The sequence below is a fragment of the Bos taurus genome, chromosome 7, assembly GCF_002263795.3.
Source record: "Bos taurus isolate L1 Dominette 01449 registration number 42190680 breed Hereford chromosome 7, ARS-UCD2.0, whole genome shotgun sequence".
Lineage (NCBI taxonomy): Eukaryota > Metazoa > Chordata > Mammalia > Artiodactyla > Bovidae > Bos > Bos taurus.
Genome location: NC_037334.1, coordinates 21,577,088 through 21,599,273, shown reverse-complemented (window position 1 = coordinate 21,599,273; position 22,186 = coordinate 21,577,088). Strand labels below are relative to the sequence as shown.

The 22,186-nt window shown below is 49.6% G+C and overlaps 2 protein-coding genes across 10 annotated transcripts in view; one reads left to right on the top strand and one right to left on the bottom strand.

Annotated features, from left to right (window-relative positions):
- The first annotated feature begins 3,982 nt into the window (after positions 1–3,982).
- Positions 3,983–10,468, top strand: CCNI2 (cyclin I family member 2). 2 transcript variants are annotated; one of them, NM_001427936.1, is made up of 6 exons: positions 3,983–4,625; positions 5,044–5,175; positions 5,671–5,745; positions 7,357–7,497; positions 8,443–8,673; positions 9,300–10,468. In NM_001427936.1, the coding sequence occupies exons 1-6, from the start codon at positions 4,182–4,184 to the stop codon at positions 9,360–9,362; spliced, it is 1,086 nt and encodes a 361-aa protein (NP_001414865.1). In that variant the 5' UTR covers positions 3,983–4,181; the 3' UTR covers positions 9,363–10,468. The 2 variants fall into 2 exon arrangements, with proteins under 2 accessions (NP_001414865.1, XP_059744896.1); XM_059888913.1 differs by lacking the exons at positions 5,671–5,745; positions 8,443–8,673; positions 9,300–10,468 and adding an exon at positions 8,174–8,179 and having other exon boundaries at positions 4,182–4,625.
- Positions 7,323–22,186, bottom strand: part of SEPTIN8 (septin 8) — a 26,911-nt gene continuing 12,047 nt past the window's right edge. Inside the window, exons 3-10 of one of the 8 annotated variants that reach the window (XM_024994532.2) lie at positions 21,173–21,368; positions 20,651–20,837; positions 19,436–19,597; positions 18,779–18,875; positions 18,414–18,582; positions 18,098–18,230; positions 17,801–17,991; positions 7,323–8,658 (exon numbers count right to left, since the gene is read on the bottom strand). In XM_024994532.2, coding sequence (XP_024850300.2) covers positions 8,493–8,658; positions 17,801–17,991; positions 18,098–18,230; positions 18,414–18,582; positions 18,779–18,875; positions 19,436–19,597; positions 20,651–20,837; positions 21,173–21,339 — 1,272 coding nt within the window. In that variant the 5' untranslated portion in view covers positions 21,340–21,368 and the 3' untranslated portion in view covers positions 7,323–8,492. The other 7 variants (XM_015472107.3, XM_015472108.3, XM_005209051.5 and 4 more) reach the window with 7 other exon arrangements.

Below are 22,186 nucleotides of genomic sequence, written 5' to 3'. Positions count from 1 at the left end.
AGAATCCGCCTTCCAATACAGGAGATGGAGGTTCTATCCCTGGGTGAGGAAGATCCCCTGGAGAAGGAAATGGCAACCTACTCCAGTAGTCTTGCCTGGGAAATTCCATGGATAGAATGGCCTGGCAGCTACAGTGGGTAGGGTTGCAAAAACTCTGACATGGCTTAGCAACTAAAACAACACTGCCTTCATTCATAACCTGCCAGTGATTTCTCATCTCCCAGCATAAAAGTCACAGGCTTGGATCACAATCCCTGTTTCCTGCAATCTTCCCTCTTACTCATTATTGAAAACTGTACTTTGGCCACCTCATGCAAAGCGTTGACTCATTGGAAAAGAGTCTGATGCTGGGAGGGATTGGGGGCAAGAGGAGAAGGGGACAACAGAGGATGAGATGGCTGGATGGCATCACTGACTCGATGGACGTGAGTCTCAGTGAACTCCGGGAGTTGGTGATGGACAGGGAGGCCTGGCGTGCTGTGATTCATGGGGTCGCAAAGAGTCGGACATGACTGAGCGACTGATCTGATCTGATCTGATCTGATCCCTCTCGAACCAGCTCCAGTTGGCCTCCTTGATTCATCTGACCTTGCAGGCATGGTTTCATGATAGAATACAAGGCCTTCTATGCTTGCAGTAGGAGCTAATAAAAATACTTAGTGTCAGCATACTGTTCTAAGTGCTTTAATTCCTTTTTAATTATTAATTTAATTCACATAAAAACTTTTTAAAATAGGTACTATTAGTCATTTTTATAGAAAATAGGAGGAACTATTTCAGATTTAAAAAACTGAAGCATAGAGCCATTAAGTAAGTAACTTGTCCAAGGTCATACATATGGGCAGCAACAAAGCCCAGATCCAAAGCCAGGCCCTGCCTAGAAAGCTCCTCGATAAATATTGCCCTGACTCCCTCATTGCCTTCAGAATATCTTTGTTCACATATCACCTCCTTGGTGAACCCCACCAATGATCTCTCTACTTAAATGCCAACCTTCAGATATTTTCCCAGTCATCCAGTGGTTAGGACTCTGCTCTCCAATGCAGGGGATGCAGGTTCCATCCCTGGTCAGGGAACTAAGATCCCACATGGCACATGGTACAGCCAAAATCTAAGGAAGAAAACAAAATTCCTATCTTCAGTCCCAGCTTTGTTATCTTCCCTCCCTAGTTTATATTTCTCCATAGTACTTACCACTCTCTGATATATGATAGATACAATATATATCTGCTTTATTGAGATTCACCAGTTTATACAATTCAATGATTCTTACTGTATACAGAGCTGTGTGACCATAACCACAATTGATTTTAAACATTTTCATCACACCCAAAAGAAACACTTATAGCTATCACTCCCCCTTCCCCCTTGCAACATCCCAGCCCTAGGCAACCACTAATCTACTTTCTGTATCTATAGATTTGCCTATTTTGGACTTATCATATAGATAGAATTATATAATATGTAACCTTTTGTGAAATGATGTCTATCACTTAGAATAATATTTTCAAGCATCACCCCTATTGTAACATAACAATAATCCTTTTTATGGCTGAATAATGTTCTACTGTATGAATATACCACATTTTTATCTATTTATCAATTGATGAACATTTGGGTTGTCTCTACTTTTTGGTACTATGGACAATAAGTTTTTGTAAACATGTTTCATTTCTCTTGGGTATATACTACAAGTGAAATTGATGGATCATTTAGTAACTCTAATGTTTAACATTTTGAGGAACTCTCAAGTTGTTTTCCAAAGTGGCTGTACCACCAGCAGTGTAAGAGGATTTCCATTCCCACCAGCAGCTATGAGGTTTACAATTTTCTCTACCTCCTCGCCACCACCTGCTGTTGTCTTGAATTGCTTATTATGACCATCCTGCTGATGTAAAATAGCATCTCATTGTAGTTTCTATTTGTACTTCCTTGATGATTAGTAATGTTGGACATGATTTCACACACTCTTTGACCATCTGAATATCTTCTTCAGAGAAATGTCTAATCAATTCTTTGCCCTTTTCATTATTAAGTTGTAAGAATTCTTTGTATATTCTAAATACAAGTCTCTTTTCAGATACATGATATACATGTGCTTTCTCCTGTTATGTGTGTTGTCTTTTGAATCACTAGATGCTGCTCTTTGAAGCACGAAAGTTTTAAATTTTGATCAAGTCCAAAATTTTCTTTTCTTGTTTATTTTCTTGTACATTTGGTGCAAATCTAAGAAACCACTGCCTAACTCAAGACATGAAGATTTTCTTTTTTAACAGTTTTCTAGTTTTAGCTCTTACATTTAGATCTATGATTTATTTTGAGTTATTTTTGTATATGATATGTTATTGGGATCCAGTTTCATTCTTCTGCACATGAATATTCATCTGTCCTATCACATTTGCTGAAAAGAATGTTCTTTCCCCCACTGAATTATTGTAGCAACCTGGGCAAATGACAATTGGTCATAAATATGAGGGTTGATTTCCAGATTCTCAATTCAATTCCATGGATCTATATGTCCATCCAGTACTATATTGTCTTGATTATCATAGGCTTGTAGTAAGTTTTGAAATTAGATACTGCGAAGCCTATATATCTGCTTTTTCAAGGTAGTTTTGGTCATTCTGAATTCCTTGGTTGTTCATAGGAATTTTTAAAACACCTTGTTAGTTTAGATCTATGATCTATTTTCAGTAATTTTTGTATATGATATGATATAGGTATCAAAAAGACAGCTAGAAACTTAACAGGGATTATGTTGAATTGATAGTTCTGGAACTATTGCTATTTTAATAATTTAAATCTCCCTGTTCATAAACATGGAATGTCTCTCCATTTATTTAGATCTTCTTTAATTTTTTTCAGTAATGTTCTGTAGTTTTCTGTAGCATACACACATATTCCCCAAGGGTAACCACTATCTTCCGAGAAGGCAATGGCACCCCACTCCAGTACTCTTGCCTGGAAAACCCCATGGACAGAGGAGCCTGGTAGGCTGCAGTCCATGGGGGTCGCTAAGAGTCGGACACGACTGAGAGACTTCACTTTCACTTTTCACTTTCCTGCATTGGAGAAGGACATGGCAACCCACTCCAGTGTTCTTGCCTGGAGAATCCCAGGAACGGGGGAGCCTGGTGAGCTGCCGTCTATAGGGTCACGCAGAGTCGGACACAACTGAAGCGACTTAGCAGCAGCAGCAGCAACCACTATCTTGACTCTAAAATTATAGATCCATTCTTCATGCTTTTTATAAATGAAATCATACAGCATGAATTCTTTTTTATCTGTCTTCCAACATTCAATATTATGTTTGTAAGAGTCTTCCTTACAATGTGGTATAGTATCCCCTATATCGTGTGACTATACCACAATTTGTTTATCCCATTCAATTATAGATGGACATTTAAGTTGTATCCAGTTTAGGGCTATTACAAATAGTGCTTCTATGAACATGTAGGCTCACATATGCATTTCTGTTGGACATACATCTAGGAGTGGAATTGCTGGGATTTTCATATATTCTATGCAAGCTTTCCTCTTTCCTGACTAGAATATAAGTTCCACCTCTCTTCTATTCATATAGGTCTTCCCTAGTGGCTCAGACGCTAAAGCGTCTGCCTACAATGCGGGAGACCCGGGTTCGATCCCTAGGTCGGGAAGATCCCCTGGAGATAGGAGACGGCAACCCACTCCTCTTGCCTGGAAAATCCCATGGACGGAGGCGCCTGGTAGGCTACAGTCCATGGGGTCGCAGAGTCGAACACGACTGAGCGATTTCACTTCACTTCACTTCTCTTCTATTCACTGTTATTTTCCAGCGCCTAACACATTGCAGCCTTCAATAGATAACCTTCTCCCCAGCCGCCCCACCCCGGCTGGGGACTCTGCACCTGGGGCTAGGGCTTTAGGTGTGGAAGAGGGGCTCGGTAGGTGGGCATGGGGTGGAGTAAGAGTAGAGAGAATCTTTCACCCACCTGCGCGTTCTCCCTCCCGCCGCGTCCCAGGGCCGGGAGGAGTGGGCCCCAGCGCGCCAGGACAGTCCCAGGGCCAGGAGTGGGGGGTGGGCCAGCTGGGCCCGCTCCGCCCCGCCCCGCCTCGTGGCCTCCCCAGCTGCAAGTCACTGACGCTGGGTAGAAAACGCCGAGCTAAGCCGGGACCCAGACCTAGGATCTGACGCAGCCATGGCTTCCGGAGGGCGGCATGCGCCGCAGAACTCGGCCTCGGAGGTGAGACCCTCCCGGTGTCCAGGTAAGAGTTCGGACGAAAGTCTAGGCGAAATGGCCCTTCGCTGTCCGCTCCCCCCGCGGCCGTGGAACGTCTCTCTCTCCGCGGCGATCCAGAGAAGTTTCTCGGAGGCGTGCCTGCGCGATGCGCTCCGGTTCCCCGCGCCTCCTTCGTGGACCAGATCCGTGCGGGGGGGAATGCGCGCTCGGCCACCTGCAGGCCCCGATCCCGCCGCAGCTCGGGGGCCGTCGCCCGCACCATCTACGCAGCCCCCTGTCCCCAGCGCCCCCAGGCTCATGCAGAAAACCTGGGGAGGCTTCCCGGACCAGCGCCGGCTGCTCGCCTACCTGACGCAGGCCCAGGGCCGCGAGGCGCGTCTGTGGCGGGGTGGCCAACTCCAGGTACCGGTACCCTCGCGGGGCCCACCCGGAATCGCGGTCATCCCCCTCCCTCACGCGCGCACGGGACGAGGCCGGGTTCCACGTGCACCCGCGACCAGGTGAGCCGCACCCTGGAGCCTGCACCCTCCCCAGGTGCGTCCCTCTCACGAGGCGAAAGACGAGATTCCCCAGCTTATCTCACTGAAACGGTGCTTCATTAGAGGGCTTTGGAAGAGGGCTTGAGTTGGGGAATTCGGCTGAAGACCCAAAAAACGGGCGCAGGAAGGAGAGGGCCTGAATGGGGGAACAACTGCACGAGAGAGACACTTTTACGTGACCGCTATTTATGGTGAAGGGGCTTCTTACAACCCCTCTGGTCCAGCCACTGATGGACTGAGACCGACGACCTTCTCTGCTCTCTCCCACCTCCTCCTTTCAGCAGGCTGAGATTTGCGAAGCCTTCAGAGAAGTTGTGTTGTGGCTCCTGAGAGTTGAGAACATCTTTGACTTCTCTCAGACCACGTTTAACCTGGCTCTCTCCATCTTCAGCCGCCTCATAGTTTCAGTAAAGGTAGGGGAGTTATGAGGGATGGTGACAGATGGTTGGGTGTGGAAACTGACCTTTGTTTCCTGTTGCTACCTGACAGGGGAGCCATCCCAGGTGCTCAAACCCAACATTATAAATAAGTCAATGGCTCCAAGAATAGGACTGGAATTGGAAAATCCTACCACCTTACCTGTCTGGTTCCGTGTTGTATGGCCATCAGTGGTCAGCCTGAGGCCAGGAGGGGGCTGTGTGTTACCTGAGATGATGCTGTATTTCCCATCTCCAGTCAGTCTTCTAACAAAGAGCTATTGACTAGTCATCTGTGGTTCTGAAACCAGGAGGTTTTCACTGGTCACATCGAAAAATGGGGCTAAATTCCTTGCAAATAAATACAATGTCTTTTTTAAAAATTAAAAAAAAAACAAAACTCGATTTCTTAAAAACAACAAAAAACCCACAGATGCTTTATGGTTAGTCTCTGACACTCATATTCTCAAATGTGTCTCTTCCATACTGCAGATAAAAAAGCATTTACTCCATTGTGTCACAATTACTTCCTTGAGACTTGCTACAAAAGTTAATGAAGAAGAGGAGGTATGCATCCCTGGAAGCTGATTAAGGGCTGCTTTTGAGGTTTAGGGGTGTTTAACATTGGAAACACGAGTTTCCTGAAAGGTCTGCGATCTTGGGAATGGACATTTTGGAAAAGTCACACCTCCCAGGATCTCTGCTGTCCCTTCCTTAAGCTTGTCAGACGCTGGTGGTGGTGGTTTAGTCGCTAAGTCCTGTCCGACTCTTGCGACCCCATGGACTATAGCCTGCCACACTCCTCTGTGGAATTTCCTAGGCAAGGATACTGGAGTGGATTGCCATTTCCTTCTCCAGGAAAACTTTCCAACTCAGGGATCAAACCTAGGCCTCCTGAAGGATTCTTTACCCATCTGAGCCATGGGAATTCTGGTACCCCACAAAAGGGAAAATAGAACAGCTGAATTGTCCTGGCCCAGCAAACCCGGAAGCCTGACCTCCTGGCAGATATATCTTGCTGCATTGGTTGATGGAAGATGTCACTTCCCACTAAGCAGAGGAAAGTGGCCTCCCAGACCATATGGCCTAATAGCCATCCCCCAGAAACTACATCCAAGAAAGCTGCTTGAGACTTAAGGACTTGCCTGTGTCAAAGAAACTGGTCTTCAGGGAGTCTGGGACCCTCATCTGGGACGGGCAGGAGGGCCACGAGCAGTGGGTGGAAGAGAAGCCCCTGTAAGTGCTTCAGGCTTGCTTGAATTTCTCCGTTTCACTATGGCTCCTGTTCAGAAGATCCTCTCCCAGTATCCTTCCCAAACCTCTCTCCCTACTTCCCTCCCTCCAACCTCTCCCCCTTTGTGGAACCACTGCCATTTATACAAGGTCCCCTTAGCTGATCTCAAGGTCCAAGGGGCCAGAAAAAGGCATGGTGTGTCCAGTTCCAAGCTTGCAATAAAAACTATTTTAACCCTGTTTGTTAGAATGTAATGTGTGCCCCGCAAAGATGCTTTTGTCCAACTAAGAACCAAGTAAATAACCCTTAAAAGAACAATTTCTAGAGGTTATATAATACTTTGTTTATCTAAAAGAGTAGGACCAAGTCTTCAATGCACTTGGTACTTGAATGTTTACTCATAGACAAGCCTTATAATTTCTCTGGGGAAAAGTCATAGCCTTCAATAGAGGCTGAAAGGAATGTGTTTGCAGCTATGGTGTTACCTGGTTCTGGGAGGTTTTATCAGTGAGTCTGTCTGACGCAGACCAGGAAGCTCAAAGGCCTACTTCTCTCTATGACTAACAATCATGGCAGTGATCAGGACCAGGAATGGGTAGAGTCCACAGCTGGAAAGCTTTGAGTGAGTTCCTACAGGTGAATGTGGGAGACGGCACAGTCCCAGCCTCCAAAGCACCTTTGGGTAGGCGTTGCAGTGCAGTTGGGGATCAAGACTTGCTGGCAGCAGATGACCATGTGACATTTACTACGCACTGTCACGACTACCTGGGGACTTGACAGATAGCCAAGATCTGGTTTGGTTTTTCTTTCAGAAGCGTTTTCTGTGGTGGGTCACTGGAAGACAGCTCTACTAGGGTCACGGATGCCCAGTCCCCAGCGATAAGAAAACAAAAGCTACTGTGACAGAGTGTAGGGCTTTGGCCTCTTTTATTTTCTTTTTACAGTTAATTCCACGCATAAAAGACTTCATAAAGCATTATGGCTCTGGCTATTCCCCGAATGAGCTCCTCAGGATGGAGCTGGCTATTTTGGACAAACTGCACTGGGACCTCTACATCGGGACACCGCTGGACTTTCTGTCCATAGTAAGTACGAGGAACTTCCAGAGCCTACCCTGGACTCATTGTGCCTTTGGAACAGCTGTTCACAATATAGGACGGCAAAGCACACGTCCTTACACATGCAGCACAGTGACGTGACCCACAAGGCTCACGACATAACGGCAAAGTGAAATATTATCTTACATCCAACACGGTTCCGCCAGACTCCCGCTTCTAAAGGACATTAACTTTACAAAGATATTTAGACGGCACTATTATGGTGAGCTTCTCTTTTAAATACACACTGCAAAAATATTTAACTTTCCATTCTATGAATACTGTACATAAAAATCTGTCTGCTTTTGCTGCACTTTACACACATTCACTTAGCTGTCTTTTATTCACCTACACACAGTCCTTACTGAGGCTTTAGACCATATTGATCTGGCACTTAAAAATGTCATGTTAGTTTGTATTTGTTTTAGTTAGAGAATGATGGTCATCCTTAAAGATAGGATTCTGTTAGTAAGGCAAAATTATGTAATATGGAAATGTCATGGGGTTTTGGTCTGTTATGAAGTGTGACGATTAAATCACGAAGGGCTGTACCATTATAAAACCTGACCACTGTGGCCAAGCGGCAGCATTTCTTCTCATGTCGAGCACATACAAGTAACTTCTCTGCTACCTTAATCTTGAACTGTATGCTTCTGTTTTTCAGAACTGAAACACTGTCAAGTGGGTACTTTAGGCTCTTAATGACCATGTCACAAAGCAGACTGTCTTTTTCTCACCAGGGTTGAAGCTTAGCTTGGCCGCACAGTGGGTATTAAGCCTCAATCCCCTTCTGGGGCCATGGATGGGAACGAAAAGGGTTGGGCAATATTTAATGTTCCCTGATGAAAATTTAAATTGTTTTTTGCACTTTTGGTCTTTGATCTATGAAAAGTATGGGGTTTTCTGTTCTAACATAAAAACCACGGTCTCCAGTTCCACGCCCTGGTGGTCCTGGGCTGGCCCCACGTGAAGGAGCTGATGCCTCAGAGGAATCCTTCCCTCCACGTCGCGTCCCTGACCAGGCAGCTGCAGCACTGTATGGCGGGCCACCAGCTGCTGCAGTTCAAGGGCTCCACACTGGCCTTGGTCATCATCACCTTAGAGCTGGAGAGGCTCATGCCCGACTGCTGTACTCCTATATCTGATCTGCTAAAGAAAGCACAGGTAGACATCAACTTTGCCCCACACCAGGCTCTCAGTTTTGCCCCTTCAGCTGATGCACTCTGCCCCCAAAAGAGTACCTGTGGCCCCTTCTCGGCCCTTGTGGGCTCCAGGAGATACTCTGGCTGTGATGACTCTGAAGAGCCTTCCTAAGGGCTAGGCTTTCCACACATGGCAAATCCTCTGGACTTGAGTATTAGGTTCCCTTCACCACAATGGGCTTCTCTGACACTGAGTGAAGCTGTATCTCAGTGGCAGCCCTGGTAGTCAAGAGGATGTGGGGACATGTTGAGCTCAGGAGAAAACAACGCTGAGCTTAACACTGGGGAGTGTAAATTTCAGACCCTTTACCCTTTATATGGCACCAGGCACCAGGGTACTATGAGGTAGGTATGGGGAGGTCAGAATCACTCAGGATGGACAGCATAAGATGGAATGCAGTTAGAAAAATGACAGTTTTTACTGAGGTTGAAGATGGGTGTCCCTGAGACGGTGGGGTTAATGTTCTCAAGTTGGGTGATTGGAACTTCCTGGAATTGCTCCATGCTGACATTCTGGCACTCAGTTACTCATTGTTTAGAATGTAAAATGGTTCTGCCTCAAGGATGACCGCTCCGTTTTAATTACAGGTTGGTATTAGGCAGTGGAACCGCTGCAAAGAACTTGTAAAGGAGCAACTGGCAAGCCTTTAGTCATCCTCCTGAACAGCCACTTTCTGGCTCACCTGCCAGCGTCTGTGCCCTACCCCAGAACCCTTTACAGCATAATGCCAAATCTGGACTTGGACTCCTCTATATTCTAGGCTTTATGGGTCCTGTAACAAGAAAGCAAGAAGGCCTTGAAACAGCAACTGAGAAAACACTCCTGATTCTTCAGGAAAAAACAAGGGGGCAAAAAGACAGGTCAGGGTCCCTAAAGGGAAAGGTAGTCTGATAAATCAAACTCAGACTCCTGCCTCTCTCACAACCCTGGGCCCGAAACCAGGGGGAGGGAATAAATGCTCATAGTGCAGCTTGCTTTTTCTTCCTCATCAAGGGCTGTAGCAGCCTATAAGACAGCTGGACGATGAGGTCAGAGGCAGGCCTTGCTCAGGGCAGAAGGGCCAGGCTGGTGCTGACAGACAAGTTTCTGCTGCTCCACCTGCCAGAACTGGCCGCATCTTTCCAGCTTCCCAGGCCTGTACCAAGAGCATGTGCAGGCTTCAAGTCCCAAGTACTCTGCCCGCCTTTGCAGAAACGGGATTTACCCTGACTCGCCCAGCATCTAAGTCTTTTCTTTGTAAGAACTCGATTCATAAAGTGCTTTATTTCATATACAGTAACCAAATCAAGCTTTAGGCATATTTCTGCTTGGTTACTCTTAGTTTACAGGCTTAACTAGAGGAATTTTTGTGTTTAGAAAATGACACTTGGAGGTGATCCTTGTGTTGGGAAGCCGCACTCCCCAAGTTTTGGTTGAGATGAGCGGGTCCTGAGGCTGAGCTCCCACTACTGCAGGGAGGAGGGAGGGACCACTAGCATGGCCGTGAGGGAGAAGCCAGCTGCCCCTGGGAAGCAGTGACACTATGGAGCCATTCTCTAGGCAGTGGAGTCCAGCTGACAGTGATGCCAGCTGGGACTGTGGAGGTAGTGCTGGGGATGCAAATGACTGAGCCACACATTTAGAGGTCATCTGTGAAGTCCTTCCGCGGTGAACAGTTTTCTGTAAATGTGCGAAGCCGCGGGGAAGGTGATCTGCTGCTAGGTGCAATACTAGCTATACCGTATTAGTGTCTGTCCTGTAGTCAGCACAAATCTCTGCCTTTTGTTAAGACAAATTTGCTTGTTGGAGCTTTTGTTGAAATACACTTCCTTTCAATCCTTTCTGTGTCTTATTTTACATGTATTAGATACCGTGCATTGAGATTTGATAGAGTCAAACACATGTGAAATGCAGTCTCTCAAACCCTATCAGTAACTGTCCCCTAGCCCAGCACATGGAGAAGGCAATGGCACCCCACTCCAGCACTCTTGCCTGGAAAATCCCATGGATGGAGGAGCCTGGTGGGCCGCAGTCCATGGGGTCGCTAAGAGTCGGACACGACTGAGCGACTTCACTTTCACTTTCATGCATTGGAGAAAGAAATGGCAACCCACTCCAGTGTTCTTGCCTGGAGAATCCCAGGGACAGGGCAGCCTCATGGGCTGCCGTCGATGGGGTCGCACAGAGTGGGACACGACTGAAGCGACTTAGCAGTAGCAGCAGCAGCCCAGCACAAATGAACGTGCTGGGGGGCAGCCTGCTGCTCGTGGCCTCAGCTTCCTCTGCCTCCTTCCTTCCACTGTGAGCAGCACTGTCATTGGTGGAACAGAGGCTAAGCCTGAGGGCCCATGCCAACTCAGGCTATTTTTGACTTCAGAAAACAGGTAGGAATTACCTGGACCCCACCCCCCGAACCTAGCTCTAGATGTAAGTTTCATTCCCCAGAGCTAAACCAACTCTCCATCTCTTGGGAAAAGAAGAAGGTAGACCTGTGAGCCACAATATGGGAGTAAGGGACAGCCTTGTTGCTTCATCTTTCTGTAAATAGTATTCCCTTTTCTGGGGAAGCAAACTTTCATATTGCCAAAGTACCACTTGTGAGCGGTTTTTAAGTTTTTATGTTGTTCAAGCTTGCCTTGGAGCCCTAAGTTCTATCTTACTCTCCTCTAACATTTTTTCCCTGCAGTTAGGAATTTCTCTCCCACTTCAGATTAGAGACTGGGGTTCACTGTGGTGGGAGAAATAAGGACGTGATCCACCTTCCATTTGTCACCATTTACATAGGGCAGAGATTGGGCTGTGACTGCTGAAAACAGAGATGGGACAGGGCTCAGAGGCAGATGGGCTAAGAGAAGAACACAGTAGATGAGTAGCACAGACACATCTTAAACTTGTCCAAATATTACCTCATTTGGGTGAGCCAAGTTCCTTCCACCAAGGTGGCCCTATTTCCCCTGGCTTCCTGGAAAGTCTTGGTCCTTCAGAGCTTGGTGAAGACTGCCTCCCTGCACCTGCCTGCCCAGGGGCAGGGTTGTGCTGTACCTTCCCTGGGGAGGCCAGCATGCCAGTCTCCCTGCTGGGCCTAGTCCTCCATCTCCTCATTTTGGTCTCCCCAGAGATTAGCCTAGTGTCCAACAGAGAAAGCTCCTCCACAAATGGGCCCTGGAGATTGCCATCCCTTCCTCAACAAATATTTGCCTACTTCCTACAACATCCCACCTCAGCAAAACCTTCTTAGGTCCACCAACCTACACTGTCAAACTGAACAGGAATAAGGGTACAGGATAGCAATATTTAAACCTCAATTCCTCCAGTTATGAGCTGTGTGACCTTGGGTACCTCTCGTGCCTTGCCTATAAAAAGGAGAGAATGGTACCTAATCATAGGATTATTGTGAAGATTAGCGGAATTAATACATGTAATGCACTTTAGAACAATGACTAGCACACAGTAAGAACTCAAATGTTAGTTGTCCTATGTCAAGCCTCCTCCACAAGGATGTAAACTTTTCAAGGGCAGGGTCTGCCTTCTCTCGTGTCTTGCCTGATAAAGATCCTTTGACCACAGGCTGCAACTTCTCTTTCCTATCTTGCCTCCATCCCACACTCATTCAAGAGCCGTTCACAGATGCCCGTGGCAGGATTCACTATTAAAACGTAACTCCTATAGAAGCTGATCAACCCCACAAAGTTCATGGAAAAAACAAGCTGTATTTTACCACAGCTGTAGCAGATTAATAGAGGAAACATTAAATCAGAAAAGCCACTGCCCAAAAAAGACACCACAAAAACTCAAAATAAATGCAAAATTTAATGAAAAAAATGAGTACAAAGTGAATGGAAAGGAACAAAAACAGTCAATGAATGAAGGAATAAATGAATTAACAAGTGAAGCAGTTTTAGAGAAGCATGTTAACGTAACAGACTAGCAAGCCACACTTCCCTCGGGCCTCTTATCCAGTAACAGGAGCCCCACTTAACAGGGAACCCACACAAAGACATACACAACATATATGGAGTTGGTCTGCACAAGCAAAGACCACCTAGACTCAGGTTCCCCATAATTGGGGTGACCATACTTCCCAGTTTGCCTGAGACAATCATGGCTTATGCTTGTCGACTTGGCGTCATTATTAACAAAATCTCCTTTCACTCTCAAAAGTCTCAGCTTGGGCAATAAATTATATGGTGATTCTACCCCAAAATCAACTTGGTTCATGAAAGACATGATAGTAAATGCCAGCGATCCCACTGACAGCCCTAACAATGCCAACAGATGATACGGAGACAGAAAATGAGGGGGAAGTCAGATCCTGCAAACAGGGGTCACATTCCATGAGGCGGGTAGCTTGTTAAACAATGAATGGTAAGCTTTTAAGCTCACCTTGTGCACCAAAGATTAATTTGGTCTCAGCTAAAAATGACAAAATTCTAAACACAAACAGCATGAGAGAAAAGTGCAGTGAGGCTCACTAAAGTCAAAGGGTGCTGCCGAGGCAGCCCAGACCCCAGAAAATGTAACAAGGACAGGTCTCCCCCGAGATTCTTGGAAGCCTGGGGCCTGCAGGCAGGTAGCCAGCCACAATTCTGGCCACCCAAGTATGCCCTGGGTGCAGCCCACACTCAGATGGGGGTGGATGGGCAGCAGGATCTGCCCGCTATAAGAGTCCCGATTGGCCAGGAGTCCTCATTTCTTACATAACTGAGCCTGCTGGGTCATTGAGCCTCATCTTCAGAAATACACTAGCTGACCCAGGCTAGTGTAAAGGTCTTACTTCCATCCAACTGAATACACTTTCAGACATATAATGACCCTAGAGTTAAGCCACTTGCAGTCCACATCTGCCTTAGATATGCTGATTTACCTTTTTAGATACCCACAGTGAAGCATCAGTTACCAGTTTCAACCACAAGTGGGTTTACTCTAAAGCTAATGAAACTTAATTCTCAGGGCCTCTTCCAAGGCCCTGTACCTGATTTTATACTCATGTTCTCTTAAGAAGGCTTCTCAAGTAGTTTGAGCCCTTCAAAAATCTGTATTCACCCGTGGTCATGGCATAACTTTGGAGAATTTTCACTTTGAGTCTCAACAAAACCTGCTCTGCTCCAGGTGAAGCGAAAAAGACCACCTTTTCCTGGTCATACCTCAGTGGATACATACAGCTCACCCTCCACCCCTCTCTGAATGGAACATGATCTGAGAAGGTCAAGAGGGAACCAGAACCTAGCCTTGGAAATCAGTAAAGCAAGCCAAGGCAGGAAGAGGGAAACGATGATGGGAAAGAAAATGAAGGACATAAAAACACAAACCGCCAGTCCAACAATGTATTAGCACAGCTTCCTAAGGCTTCCAACTAGGGAGTGCACTAGACTGTGAGCTCCTTGAGGGCAGAGCTGTGCAGGACTCTGGGTAGCCTGTGCCCAGCACAGTGCTTCATCAACATTAAGTGGAATCCTTCCTTTCATCTATTTATTTTTTATGTCCCATGTTATCAGGCCATGCTTTCGACCCTGATGGTCTCAGTGGCTTGCCAACCAACAGGAACACAGAAGAATGCTGTACTTTCTTAGAAGGTTCTCTTTAAGAATGCAGCTGAAGGGGAAAAAGCTCCTCTGCTGGTAGTTTTTTTCTTAATTGTTCACATACAACAGGCACCTTCATCCCTTTCCCTACAACTCAGCCAGGAAAAAGGAAAGGACGACCCAGAGAGAAACCTGTTCCCGCTGAGCACTCTTTGCATTTGGAATATGCAGGGGTGGGCATGGGGTGGGGTGCTGGCGGTCTTAGTTAAGAGTCAAACACTTAACACGCACTCATGGGGCTGGTCCCTGTTCACAGGTAGCACCTGGGGTGTGGAGCACAGAGATAACGGCTTCGGGCTGCTGTTCCATTTACATTCACAGTAACAACGCTGAACGTGGCCTTTTTCATGATCCACTTTCATTCGTAAAGAAATCCCAAACACTGTCATTACAGGACGTTTATTACCCGCCTCTCCCTATACTTTATGGGGAGACTTTATACAGAAGAAAGGTTTAGAGATATTTTTAGTCTTTAAAAACCAGGGCATCTGTGTTACTTATGAAAATAACGGGAGGGGGTATTATTTGTCTTTACGCTCGTGCCAAAATAAAAATTTAGAAGTGCTTTAAAAGTTATTATTGAAATTAAGCTCTAGGTTAGAAAAATTAAAATGAAGGGGAGTGGGCGGAGTTCTGCAGCACGTATACCACACCACGTGGCCACACCTAGGGCGCTGCATGAGTTGCCATCTTGACGCTGAACAATTAGGCCGAGCATCGCCGGCTGGGGCCTCTGCTAGAGCGGCACAAAACTGCTCCGTCAAGGAATAGTGACACTGTAAATGGAAGACCAGCCACTGGCTCTGAAAAAAATAAACCTCATCAGTTTTGGATTCCAGCATTCATGGCTTTAACAAGTTTGCATAGAGAGGGTGGCCCGCCAGGCCTGGGCAGCCTGGGGCATAGGGGTAGGGGACAAAGCAGGGCTGTAAACACTGGAGTCTGTACCGGCTCCCAGTCCGTCCTCACACCATGATATGGGAGAAGGGTCACAAGGTGTAACTCAAGCAACTTAACACATGAAAGTCTAAAGTCCGCTCTTGACATGTAAGTCTGTGCGTGCGTTAACTGAAAAATAAAAATAAAACAAACAGAACAAAAACAGACACATTAAAAGATACACAGACGACCAAATCAAACAGAAGCAAAAGACAGCAAGATGAACACTGGGAAAGGACAGTCAGTTTGGCACTTGTGACGAGCAAAGCAGAGAATTCACTTCAGCTTATGGCATCCCAGGCTGAGGGGTCAAGATCTGATTGGGAAATAATTTTGTAAAAATGAATTAAAATTTGAAGAATAAGTACAATCAATCAAAGCCATTCAACTAAATGATCGCAAAACAACATCCCCCCTCCAAATGTACTCCTGACCCGTCCCGACCAGGGCAAAGGGAAGGGGTGCTCCCAGCCAGCCCACCCACCCCACTCCTGGCCTCTGCAAGGCCAGCATGGGAGGAGAGGGCTCTCTCCCAGAGGCCAAACTGACTGAAGCTTTCTGGAATGTCCAGCAAACAGAAAAGACCTGTTCTCCAGGCCCACATCACACGAAAAAAAGCAGGGAGATCTGACATCAGTGATGAGCCCCACCCTGAGTTGGCCTGGTGCCCCTGCAGCCAGCCTGCACCCCACCCCCACTGGCCCTCAACACCTTGACCTGGCCACAGGTCCTTGAGCTGCTTTTGAGTGGCTTCTTCATAGCTTACTTCCTAGGGGACTCTGCCTGCCTTTATTTTTTTTAAGAAAAAGAAAAAAAATAATAAGAAAACAAGATGGCCTGGGCTAAGCTGGTAGGGAGCAAGGCAAAGTCTCTTTGGGAGCCAGCACTGGGTCATGGATAGCATACCGCTTCCCAGGAGAAACCAGATTTCTGAGCTACCAGCTCAAAATCCACATGGGTTGCAATTCACAGAGCCTGCGTGCTCACCAAGCTCACCAACATCTAGACAGGGCCGGAAGTAAATGCAAAGCAGAAGGGAAATGTGCACAGTTGAGAGGAGTGTGGGGCTGGGGACCAGCAGGGGCTTATCTGCTGCAGCAGGACCAACGGCTGGTGTGGGTGGGGGTGAGGGAAGGGGGGCCAGTCAGCAGGGTGGGAGAGACTACAGGGTCTGTCCCAAAGCAGGAGACAGGCCTCAGGAATGAGAACTGGCATCCAGTTCCTAAATGCCTGGTTCTGTCCCCTGGTCTTCCCCAGGGAGAAGCTTTTTAAACTTTGATGTGTCTGTGCCTCTGTGCCTGTGTGTCTCGGAGACTGTAGGTGTTAGTGGAGATGTGTCTGGATCTGTGTATGTGATGGGGCAAGAGTGAGACAGTGTACATGTGTCATGCATGTGTGCAGCATTAGGGAACGCAATCCTGGGGGCAGGGGGAGGGCCAGTGCCACAGGCAGCACCCCAGGGCCACAGCTATGCACTGCATGGCCCTAACCACAAGGCTCCACTGCCACCAAGGAAGGAACAGCCTGAACACACACGTTCCCAAACATTCAAGAAGGAACTGGAATTCCAAGAGAATAAGAATGAGGGCCAAGGTGAGTATACCTGCTTAGTTTCCAGGCTGGCAAGAGAAAGAAGGTACCAGACACAGACCAGGGGCAGGGAGAAGCCGGGGCAGACGGATCCCCATGGAGAGATGCTCTGGGGGACACTGAATGAAGTGGGGCAGGGAAGGGAGGCACTCCCCACCCCTACCCAGAGCATCTGGGATCCAGCTGTGCGCATGGAATCAGGCTATGCCAAGGAGAAGAGGCTTAGAGCGGCCCGCACCTTGCCAAAGTTGACTGCACTCCTGGAGGCTGGGAAAAGCCTCCTGCTCTCCCCCATCACTCCATCTCCTCCCCTCTCCCATCACTCTCTCTCCTCTAAAGCTACGCTCAGAGGACAGCTCCAGCCTCTGCTTGAGGAGCAGCTCCTCTCTTCGGTAGAACTCACACAGCCCCTCCAGGGAGCTGCTGTCCTTCCTTCAGCAGGTCGTAACCACGGTGTCCGGGGATCAGTGCTGGCTGGGCTGAGGTCTCCACTGCCCTCAGTTACCACCCACCTGCCAAAACGGGCCCCACGTCCACAGTCTCAGGACTGAGGGGGAGGCACCACAGCTGTCCAAGCAGAAACCACAGGAGCATTTGGAATCTGTCTGAAAAGGCTGACATTCCCAAGCCCTGACCATCTCCTGGCCTGAAGGACCTTCCCTGAGACCCTAGGACCCTCTTAGGGGCCACTCCCTGCCTGTGTGGCCCAGCCTTCTCCACCCAGCTCTTGAGGGGTCTGCAGGAGAAAGAGAAAAAGAGATAGAGAAAAAAACAGGGTGTGGGGTAGAAGAGTGGGGAGAGGAGCCACTCGTGCACAAACACAAGAGTGGGCATGAATGCTTGATGCCTGAGGATGTGAAGATCACCACTGAAAGAAGAAAGGTGAGCAAGAATGAGGTGGAGAGCGAGTGAAAGGAGACAGCAAAATGGCGAGCCAGCGAGAATGAGTAAGAGCGAGAGCGAGCCAGCCAGCGCGGGGCAGGGAGCCCACCACCTACTTCTTCTTGTCCTTGTCCTTCCTCAGAGGCTGCTGCGAGGTGGCGTGCAGGGCCTGAGACTGCAGGGCCTCCACTGCTGCCTTCCTGCGATTGAAGGCGTTGGTCTCCTCCTCCAGTTCCCGGCGCTTCTCCTCCACCTTGCGCTTCTCCTCCTGGTGCAGCCGCTTGAGGTGCTCGAACTTCTCGTGGAGCTGGGAGCAGAAGGTGGGGAGGCCGGCTCTGTGTGGGCCCCGGAGGAGCCTGGGCCCTCTCTGGCCTGGCCTTGCCACACACACACACCCCGAGCCCAGCACACACCTCTCTCTCCTTCTCCTTCAACTCCAGCTCTGTCTCCTTCACTTTGTTGACAAACATCTGCCTCATCTCTTCTTCCTTCCTCTGGAGCTCACTCAGGAACTCCTTCCTCTTGGCCTCGTATGTTTCCTGGAGGCTGTGGAGACCCAGAGAGAAGAGGCCAAAGAGGGGATCACGGTGGGATGGGGCTGGCCAGAGCCAGAGGGCTGGAATCACGTGGACACATGGGGTCAGGGGAGGATGCTACTGTCCCAGCAGCCTCTCTCCCCACCTGGCTCACAAGTCAAGTCTGGTTGTGGCTGGGGAGACAGGCTGTCACCTGAAAGGCTGGCTGTCACCATCACTGTCCTGGAAGCCCATCTCCTCCAGTTTGCAGCGCCGGTAGAGCTCATAGTGCCGACTGTGTGTCTGCTCGCGGAGGTCCTCCATGTTCACCCGGATCAACATCTCCCGGAGCTTCACGAAGTCGCAGTGATTCTCGTTCTCCACTGGAAGTGGAGAGCACGTGGGCATCAGACAGGGACCCGGCCACCAGCACGGAGGGGACAGGGTGCAGGACAGCGGTGGGGTGTGAGAGGCCGACCCCAGAGGGAAGACAGGCAGCAGATGGTCATGGGGAGGACACAGGACAGGGGACTGAGTCCAGGCTCCCAACCAGGGCTGTGCTCTCACCGCCACACTCACCCTGCACCACGCCCCAAGGGTACTGCCGCGCTCGCACCAGTTTGTTCCCCACCTTCACCTCCTCGGTGCTGCCCACCACGGCAAAGGGCAGGTGAGCCTGGAAAGGGGCCCAGGTGTATGTGAGCACTGTGCAGACACGGGCTAGTGGACAGACCCACCCTCGCTGCCCCTGGGCCCCAGGGAGGGGTTGCCCAGACCCGAACAAGGTGGGCCAGATGCTCACTTTGGGGCTCTCCTTTAGAGAATTATCCTGGGACCTCCAAACAAGGGAGTGGGCTGAACCCACAACCCTGTTCCTCTTGTTATAGGGTATTCTTTCAGTCCATGGGCTCCCCAGGGGTAGAAGCTCCCTGAAAAGACCTTTGGGCCTCTCTTCTAGGTTCCCAAGTCCGGGCATCCTGCCTGCTCAATCCTGCAGGTTTCAGGTCCCTGCCTTGAGTTCATACCTTGGGGTACTTAAACCTGGGGAAGTTCCAGGACCAGCCCAATACCCGATTCTTCCCATCCCCTGTCCGGAGGATTCAGGACTGGCCAGCTCCTGGTTCCCAGCCATCTTTCCTGGAGAGCTAAGGCTAGAACCCAGGGAAAAGACAGTGGCCGGGGGCTAGCTCCAAACCCTCCAACCCCAGAGCCCTCAGGCCCTTGCCCAGTGCTCACATTCATGACTGCATTAATCTCGGCAACAGCCTCATCATCCGTGGGAAACTGGTAGATCTGGACCCCATTGCTGACCAGCTCACCCATGATCTTGATCTTGAACTTGTGGAGCTCACTCTTGGAGATGGTGTCAGCTTTGGCAATGATGGGAATAATGTTCACCTGCCAGGACCGTGGAGAGGGGTCAGGGGTGAGTTGCTCCCTGACTGTGGATAGCCCTTCTCAGGTCACACCCCTGGGCAGAGGGGCAGGAAGCCAAAGAGATGGAGCTGCTCCCAAAGCTCCCCAGTGGAGTCCCAGCCTGAACCCAGACAGGTGGGACCATTCTGACAGGTTGTGACAATTGGTTGCAGTGCTTCTTACAGCCCCTCCCTGCTCTGCTAAACCTCCATCCAGCCCCAAATTTGTCCTGTGGGCATATCCAGCTTTGACCCAGAGTGCTCTGAAGGTCTTAGCCAGTGTGGGGCCTGACAGGGGTGGCAGCCAGGGGGCTGTGCCCCTACACAAGTTAGATGACCCATTAGCAGTAGCCACAGGAAGACCTCAGTATCTCCCAGGCCAAAGTTATCTCATTGTTCACAGTGAAAATTAACTCCTGAAATGGGGAACAGAGTCACATGAGAGCTGACAGGTGACCCTGGGGTTGCACACCCTCCACAACCCCTCATCGCTCCTGTCATTCACATGAAGTTGCCTTTTAAATACACACTCCTCATGCCTACTCCAATTCTGGGGCTTAACTCTCCTCTCTCTGCGGGCCTCAGGAGGACCCCAAGGGAAAGTCACAGAAGGAAGAGCAAGGGAAGTGAAGGGAGCAGAGGAACTAGGAATTGAGAGAGAGAAAAAGAGCAAAGAATCAGCATGCTCTGGGGAGCAGAGGTCAGAGGGGCAGAGGGGCAGGGGCGAGGTGGGGAAGTAACTCTAGGGGGACGGGGAGGATGCAAGGAGCCACCAGGCTGAGAATAAGAATCATCTCAGCTGGAGGGAAGGTGCCCAGGGCCAGAGGCAAGGACAGAGCTCTGAAGAGGTCAGATCAACGGGGGCCGGCTGGAGGCACAGGGACAGACACAAGAGAAGATACAGCAAGAGAACCAAGCCAATTCTGCAAGCCCCCAGCCCCAGTCCCCGGGGAATGCAGCGGACAGTCACAGGCAGCGACCACACCCCGCCTCCGTGGACAGGGCGCCCACAGGATCCACCGGAAGGGGGCCACACCTTGCTGTCCAGTTTCTTCATGGTCACCAGATCCAGGGACTTGAGGGAGTGCCCCGTGGGCGTGATGAAGTAGAGGCAGACATGGATCCTCGTGTCGTGGTAGTCGAAGAGCGAACGGCGGATCTTCAGCTCCTCCTGCAGATAGTTTTCAAACTGCGCGTCGATATAGTCGACGATGGGCCTGTAACTACAGACAGCTCCGTCACAGGGAGGCAGACAGCGGAGCCACGGCCCCGGGCCCGGAGCCCAGCCCAGCCAAGCGGCCAGCCTTCTCTCTGTGAGAACAAACAGCTTCTGCCTGGGGATTCCTGCCTGGGTACAGGTGGCTGACCCCGTCTCCTGGTCCCCCATGGGGTCCTCAGGACCTTAGACATTCTCCAGGCAGCCCTCCCATGGACCTCATGGAGTGTGGGCTTGGTCACTTGTCTGGGGGCAGCAAGGAGTGCGGAGCGCTAGGGCAGAGTGTTAGAACCACGGCCAACATGGAGGGACGGGGAAGACACCGCCCATCCTGCCTCTTGCCTCTCATCCTTATTGATCTGATCTCCAAAGCCCACGGCATCCACGATGGTCAGCTTGAGCTGCACGTTGCTCTCCTGGAGATCGTAAGTCTGGGGCCGCAGGCGCACACACTCCTCATGGTGACTGGCTTCCTCGGTCTCAAAGGTCGTGTTGAAGAGCGTGTTCATCAGTGTGGACTTGCCAATGCCAGTCTCCCCTAGGGGAGCGGGGAGTGGGCAGAGGGGTGTCACAGACTGGAACTGGGGCTGTCCTGGCTCCTAGCTGAGCCAGGAGGGGCTCAGGCACCCTTGGTCTCCATACAAGAGAGGGGCAGGCCTCCCACTCCATCCCTTACTGTCCGTAACCCCAAGAACCATCCCTTCTTAGTGGCCTCAGAAATAACATGTGGAAGGAAGAGCCAAAAGGCTGGCCTGGACATAAGACATAGCTATGTGGGTTGTGTAAGGTGTTTCTGCTGGGAGTGAGAAGAGGCAGAGCCAGGCAGCTGGGAGACACCAATGGACCCTGGCCTCTTCTGGCCTCAATGGGACCTGGTCACCTGCTCTGCATGCCATTCCTCCTGGGCCCAGGAAGGCCATGGGGCCAGCAGGGCCGAGGTCTACAAGAACCAGTGGCTCAGCCCACGTCATGGGTGGCCTCGACTCCACGAAGCTTTAACTGGGGCGGGGAGGTTCAGGAGAGGCTGCTTTCCAAGGGGTTCCCAGAGCACCTGTGGAGGGTCTGGCAGAACTTTTTGTGGCCTGAGACACATGGAACCTTCCAGCGCCTCCCTGTTGGGGGGTGTATTTGTTTAGATGAGTACTGGAGCTCTCACTACATGACAACGTAATGGATAGACAGTCTGGTTTACCACAGTGTCCTTGACACATGGTATGAACAACAATACACGTTCTTAAAGCAAACACATGGATCCCGACCACTGTGACAGATACTCTCAGTGTACAAAGCACTCTCAGGTACCTAGTCCTGTCCATTCTTCATGGAAGCTGAGTCAGGCCCTGGCTCCAACTCTGT